The 7,740-nt window shown below is 37.8% G+C and overlaps 1 protein-coding gene across 1 annotated transcript in view; it reads left to right on the forward strand.

Annotated features, from left to right (window-relative positions):
- The window catches only part of CDH10 (cadherin 10), a 205,073-nt gene extending 198,298 nt beyond the window's left edge, over positions 1-6,775 (forward strand). Inside the window, exon 12 of the mRNA XM_006157669.2 lies at positions 5,889-6,775. Within this exon, the coding sequence (XP_006157731.1) occupies positions 5,889-6,379 (491 nt within the window). The 3' untranslated portion in view covers positions 6,380-6,775. The remainder of the gene's footprint in view (positions 1-5,888) is intronic.
- The last annotated feature ends 965 nt before the right edge of the window (positions 6,776-7,740 follow it).

Below are 7,740 nucleotides of genomic sequence, written 5' to 3' on the forward strand. Positions count from 1 at the left end.
ACTCACGCGTTCTCTGAAGCTGAGCTCCAGTAAACAAATGAAGGAAGAAGCACTAATGATCAGTGTCCCATTTTCTTACATGTTGCCATTTCATTTGTCCCAAATACTAGATTCTGTGGCATTATTCCTTTATGGTCATTTGCTAAACTCCTAATTATGGGCTGAGCAGGTACTGTAGAAGTTGGACAAGTATAGTAGAATCTTGGCCCTCAATCCAGAAGTAGGATATTAGCAGATCTTGATACAATCAGACTAAAGAAACAAAGACAAGGGTCAGGTCCATAACAGGTCTATAACGATTATTATTTATTTATTTATTTATTTATTTATTTATTTTTTTTTTTTTTAAGGTTTTTTCTTTTGGGTGTATGGCCTGTGTATGCCTTCGCCAGAAAGACAGAGAGAGACAGAAAGTGAGTAATCACACACACACACACACACATACACACACACACACACATCTGGGGTATGGCCAAGCTGCAATCTCTTCTCTTTCATTCTTCTCTGGGATCCTGGGCATACACGCACACTTGTCCGGCATGAATTCAAGTCACCAGGTCTGGGTCTCGAGCTGCGGTAGAACACATAGGAATCCAGAGACTAGCCATTATGCCGTCTGCTTGCTGATCCCCATAACGTTTATTAAAATGGTAGGACAAAAACTTGGCTTGGTGTAGAGGTGCATCTCACAAACATACCTGTATTCTATTATCTCCAGCTTTTCATACCTGTGAAACAAAGTTAAATAACATGAGTCACTCTGCAGCTCAAATTTTAAAATACTGCTGAAAAAAATAAATTGTAGCAATATGTTTCATGATTAGAAAAAGAGAGCAATTTTTTTTATAAGAAGTTAGGACCTGCACCAATAAAAAATGGATTAAAATGCTTTATCATTCCATACTTAATTTGGTTATATCGATTTCATCCATAGTATATTATTTTTCTGCTTTCATCATAGTTTATATAAACTCTGGCTCTGTGTTTCAATAATTAAAAGGTAAATTACTCATGCCAGATAAACCATTAAATGGATGAAATGAATAATTCTAATTTGATTTTTATGTAGTTCAGGAAATGAGGGCATGCACTTTTCTTTAATAAGAGAGAGAACACAGAAGAAGGAGAGATGTACACTATTCTTCTTTTGTGAGTAAAAGAGAGAGGTAAACGTCCTCAACAGGGTCTCATGCCACAGTCTCCCCCCACTTCTCTCAGCCAGTCAGGATCAAGGACACACATGTACAGGTTGACCAGGGCACCAAACCCTGGATTTTCCACATGGATCTCATGTGACTTGACCAGAGTTACTACTGCATCATCCAGCCCACCCAGAAGATTTTTTTTTGATAAATTTTTGCTATAGGATACATGTGCTCATCAGAATGACAGAGAGAGACAGAGACAGAAAGCGATAAATCACACCTTATGGAAGACGGCCATACCACAATCCCTTCTCCTCCATTCTCACCTTGGAATTTGGGGCATGCACGCACACACACACACACACACACACACACACACACAGTGTGTTTCAAGCTGCAAGGTCTGAGACTCGAGCTTTTGTCAACCGCATGGGAGTCCAGCACCTTCACTACTATGCCATCTACTATCCTCAAAGATGGGTATTTTTGACAAGATCTTGCCAAGTCACCATTTTTTTCTGCCCCAGATTCTAAGTCAGCAAGGACCAAGATGTGTGCTACAGGTATTTTGACTGTTTAGGTTGGGTAAGGGACTGAATTCTGGGCTTTACCTGTGGCCCCGCCAATTTGCATGACTGAGGCTGAACTCAAGAGCATGCATATTAAAAAACAAATACATAGGGACTAGCAGTTAGCGTAATGGCTATATCATGGACTCCCATGTAGTCGACCGCAGTTTGAGTCCTGGACCTGGTAACTTAAACTCACGCCAGGCACGTGTGCGTGCATGCCAAAGATCCTGAGAGGACAATGGAGGAGAAGGGATTGCAGCGTGACTATCCCCCCTGGTGTCGTGGTGTGGTCCCCTCCCCCCCCCCCCCGGGTGTTGATTTCTCACTTTCTGTTTCTCTGTATCTCTCTGTCTTCCTGGAGAGTGCACGTGCCCTATAGCAAAAACCTCCCCCCAAAACACCAAATACATACGTCCTGTTACTAAGGTATATGAGGCAGAGCAGAACTTTTTCACATACACAAAAAATAATAAATTTCATTTTATTTAGTAGAATATGTGAGAACTGAAAGAAACATAATTTTATAATTTCACTTGCCATCAATACAAAAAAATACTGAGGAAAGCTAATAAATGTGCTTTGTAGTAATAGAATCTGTACTTGAAAATATTAATAATGAAAATATTTATTAGAGGGGTTATATTTCAAAATACAAATTTGTTTCGTTAAAATACCATATGTATTAAAAATGAAAATCTCCAGTTAGAATAATATTAATAATACGAAACTTTTATTAAGTATTTATGGTGTGCCAGACACTATAATTAGCACTTTACTACAAAAATATTTTCCTTTGATAAGAAAAGCTATAGCATTTTTAATATTTTCATTTTGCAAATAACAAAACTGAAAGTTAGAAACTTTTTTTTTTTTTTGAGAGACTTTTTGCTATAGGATGCCTGTGCTTGCTGGAAAGACAGAGAGACAAAAAAATGAGAAATCATCCTCTGGGGGCGAAGGCCACACCACAGTCCCTTCTCTTCCTCCTAGAATTTTGGACACCTATGCACATGCGCCTGGTATGAATTTCAAGCTGCCCAGTCTGGGACTCAAACTGTGGCCACATGGGAGTCCAGCAACTTAATCACTATGCCACCTGCTGGCCCCAGAAATATTTTTCAAGACCACCTGTTTTTTGCATGGTTGAAACAAAGCACCTTGCTGTCAGTCACTACATACACAGTGTTGCAGCAGAGGGATCTAAATTTGTTTCTACTGTCTTTTTTTTTTTTTTTTTTTTTTTTTTTTTCATTAGTACTGCATGGAGGCCTCACTATCTTACATCCTCACTACAATAATGTTAAAATAGCCCTTTATTCACTTCACTTGTCTCTAAAATAATATTACTTAATTTTATAACCTAAAGCAAATTGCTTCAGAACTGCATTCGAATTAAAAATTAGATTAAGTTTAATCTCTAATTGCATTAACTTGAAATGATTATTGTGAGTATCCCTATGACCCTAATGAAAAAACATTGTATCTGACATTTCAAGAAGTCAGGGAATTGAACTTTGACTTTGGAACCAATCTTACTAAGTTTTCATTAACCTTATTATTAGAAGTATTTTTTTCTTCCACTAGGTAAGATTGCCTGGTCCATAATAAGCAATCTGAAGATCTAAAGTTTGGAATCTTTATATCAATTGCCGTTCAGTGTATAATACAGGCAAAATAAAATGACATTTTCTCCAAAATTTGAAGAATAAACACTTTTTGTGACTGTCATTTTTGCCTATTTATTTATTTTTTTGGAGAGGTTTTTGCTATAGGCCACGTGTGCTCGCCATACACACAGAGAGAGACAGAGAGACAGAAAGGGAGAAATCACCCCCCAGGGGGAATGGCCACATCGCAATCCCTTCTCCTTCATTCTCCTCTCGGGATCTTGGGCACACACACACATGAGCTCAGCGTGAGTTGAACCACCGAGTCCTGGACTCGAACTGCGGTTGACTATGTGGGAGTCCAGCGACATAGCCATTACAGTAACTGCTGATCCTCTCCTATTTATTTTTTCAAATACTTTATAGCCAAGAACATTTACCAATGCACTAGAATTTCCTTTTGTTGTAACATTACAATGGCTCTTTGCTTGCTCTCTGCCATGATCTCAAAGACAAGTAGTCTGAGCATTCAATATTAGTAAAAAAAGAAAAACTTAATACCCATGTGTATAATAATATGACAAATCCTATATTTCTTAAACATTTGCTTTAAAGAGGCTAAATAAATAGATATTTCTTCATCTATATACCTACTAATATAGATTTTCTCTCCTCCATTTCCCATTTATGTAATTGAATATGCATTTGTTTCTCCAAACTATTTTAAATGATCAGGAAATTAATCAACCAGAGGAATGTAATATTAACTTTCTCTCATCATTTTTTTACTGTTGTCACTATTATGATTATTAACAGTATCGACATGTTCATTTCTTTTTTTTTTACTTGCTATAGGTCTCATCATGTGCTCACCAGAGAGAGAGAGACAGAGACAGACAGAAGGAAAGAGAGAAGAAAAGTGAGAAAGGACCCTGCAGGGCAGATAGCAGGCCCCAATCTCTTCTCTTCCATTCTCCTCTCAGGAATTTGGGCATATATGTACGTAAATGCATCCTACAGGTCCAGGACTCAGATTGCACAAGTGGCCCTGTGGGATCCAGTTACCTCAACTTCCAGTTCCTTAAACATTTCCATTTCCTTTCTCCTTTTTTGGGAGAGGTTTTTGCTATAGGGTGCATGCACTCGCCAGAAAGACAGAGAGACAGAAAACGAGAAATCACCCTCCAGGAGGAGGTCATGCTGCTATCCCTTCTCCTCTGAGGATCTTGGGCACGCATGTACACATGCCTGGCATGAGTGTAAGCCACCAGGTCTGAGATTCAAACCGCGGTTGACTACATGGAAGTCCAGCGACATAGCCATTACGCCAACTGCTGGTCCCTTAAACATGTTCATTGCTTAACTGAAGTGGGGAAATGTCCTTTATGAGCGACATACAGTTTTTGTCTTTCAGAGCTCCATTTATTTAAGATGCAGCTAGACAAAGTTCACACCTTTTTTGGAGTTGATTCAACGTAGTAATTTGAATTTACTCTGCTGTCACCTGATCTAAAAAAATTCTTTTTTAAAATCACACTAGTTACATATTTCCATGGAAAATGTCATAAATTTCTAAACCTATCTGATTTCTAAATAACCTGGCATTTTTTCCTAGTAATTCAGGCTTCCTTTTTTTTTTTTTTTTTTAGTTTTTTTGCTATAGGGTGCGTGCGCTCGCCAGACAGACAGAGAGATACTGAGAGACAGAAAGCGAGAAATCACCCCCCGGGCGGATGGCCACGCCGCAATCCCTCCTCCTCCGTTCTCCTCTCGGCATCTTGGGCATGCATGCACACATGCCCTGCGTGAGTTTTAAGCCACTGGGTCCGGGACACGAACCACGGTCGACTACGTGGGAGTCCAGCGACATAGCCATTACGCTAACTGCTGGTTCCTAATTTTATTTATTATTATTTTTTCATTGCTATAAGGCATGCATATGCACTTGAGAGAGAGAAAGTGTGAAAGCAAGTCACCAGATCTGGGACTAGAACCAAGGTCGGCCACATGGAAGTTTAGCACCTTAACCACTATGCAACCTGCTACCATCAAGGCCTCATTTTAATAAAGAAAAAAAAAAACAGAATTATGTAAATTTATTAAAGCTATCAAACAATTGCTTCATATCTTGTGAAAAATGTTTTCTTTTTTCTTACTGTGTAAGCATACGGAAAATGTGGACATATTTCTGTTCTTCTTAAAGGTCTTACTTGAAGCCAAATTCAACTTGTCTCTGATTTTATGTATCATTTTATGTCATTATTCAATGCAAAATACAATACATTGTCTGTACAATTAAGAGCCATCTTTAAAGATAGCTGCTCTTTGAAAAATAGAATACGTCATGATATTTAAAGAACATTCCACAATATTGCTATTAAACACTATCTGCCCTCACTAAATCCACCATATACCCCGCCCCACCCCCATGTCTGAAGAACAAAATTAATCTTAAATCCAATCCTGAAACAGAAAACAAAATAAACTCCCTCCCAATATACTTGCCCTCATTATTTACAGAGTTTTGAAAGGACCTCTAATGTATCTTTTTGTCTTTTTTCAAGTTATAGTCGTACTGTTTGCAGCTCTGAAAAGACAGAGGAAAAAAGAGCCTTTGATCTTGTCCAAGGAGGATATCAGAGACAACATCGTGAGCTATAACGACGAAGGTGGTGGAGAGGAGGACACCCAGGCCTTTGATATCGGCACCCTGAGGAATCCTGCAGCTATCGAGGAGAAGAAGCTCCGGCGAGATATTATTCCAGAAACGCTGTTTATACCCCGGAGGACTCCTACAGCCCCGGATAACACGGACGTCCGGGATTTCATTAACGAAAGGCTAAAAGAGCACGACCTTGACCCCACCGCACCTCCCTACGACTCCCTCGCAACCTATGCCTACGAAGGAAACGATTCCATTGCCGAATCTCTGAGTTCCTTAGAATCAGGTACCACTGAAGGAGACCAAAACTATGATTACCTCCGAGAATGGGGCCCTCGGTTTAATAAGCTCGCAGAAATGTATGGTGGCGGGGAAAGTGACAAAGACTCTTAACCTAGGATATCCACTGCTCAGACAAGAAGTAACTTTTCCAATACTGTCTCCACTTCACAATATTTGATATTCAGGAGCGTTTTCCTGCCACTCAGCACAATTTTTTCCCATTTCCTTCTTAATTTGTCCATTAATTACATTAATTCTTTCCTGTAGGATGTCTCATGGAATATATATGGCATTTTATTTAATCACTTCCAAGAGCCAAAGCTATGGAAATTCAGTGTTGTCCATCTTAGTAAATAAAAGATAATTTCAGAAATGTGATCAGGATAGTCCTCCCTTAAGCAGCCTCTCAAATAAGCCGCTTCTGTTAGATCCATTTCCTGCCCTTGCAAATGAAGCTTTTAAAAAGGTGAAGAAAAATTTTAAGGTATATCCTGTTCTGTACATTAAATTAAAAAAAACAAAAACAAAAACAAATGTACATGTGGTGTTAGTAGGTGTGATATGCAACCTGGTATACAAACGTTTGTGCAATTTCATTTCATCAAATTCTATCTGCTAATGTTTTATATTTATATTTTTGTATTTATTTTTAAAAAATAAACCAGTTTTTACAACTATCTTGTCTCCAGGTTTTTTTTCCCCCTAGGAAGAAAAAATTACTCCATGAACTAAATATACCGATATAAAATTACTTGACATACAGGTAAGAACACAAAGTCATTATAATTAGCATTGACAACTTTCACCAAATTAATATGATTTAAGTAAGAATTATTGTTTCTAATGAATCTTGTTATGCTGCGATGTGCAAAATACACTTCATCTTATTTATATGCAAAATACACTTCACATTAGCCACATAAAAATTTGTCATTTAAGCGAACATAAAACATAACCATTTTTATGCTAAATATTCCAAGACACCAACAATGTAGTAATTTTGTTTTGTTCATATTCACTACAATAATATCTGGAAGAATAAAACATGTTCTCATTTTTGTATGACATTTGTGCTATTGAGGTTTATAGGCAATAATAGTTCATACAGATTTTAGACTGAAATAATCCTTTAATGGAAAATATACTTACCTCCCATGGTGACATTGAAATGCCTAGTAATGACAATAATAATGCTGAATATTCCAGTAAGATACTGCATTACAATTATGTCAAGTTTCAAGAAATGCATTATACATTTATTTGTAACAAAGTCTGTTTCTCTGCCAATAAATGATTCAACAGAAAGCCCAAAAGAAAAAAAATAGGATTACTGGCAGTTAATTATCCAGAGTTCCCGAGAATCATGGAGGTTAGCTTCCCCTAACTGATTTCCTTGTTTCTCAAGCTCCACACCATGATTTATTTATAAATGGAGCACTCCATTGACCCTGGACTAGAAAGTCACACTTCCT

The sequence above is a fragment of the Tupaia chinensis genome, unplaced genomic scaffold (assembly GCF_000334495.1).
Source record: "Tupaia chinensis unplaced genomic scaffold, TupChi_1.0 Scaffold000553_1, whole genome shotgun sequence".
Classification (NCBI taxonomy): domain Eukaryota; kingdom Metazoa; phylum Chordata; class Mammalia; order Scandentia; family Tupaiidae; genus Tupaia; species Tupaia belangeri.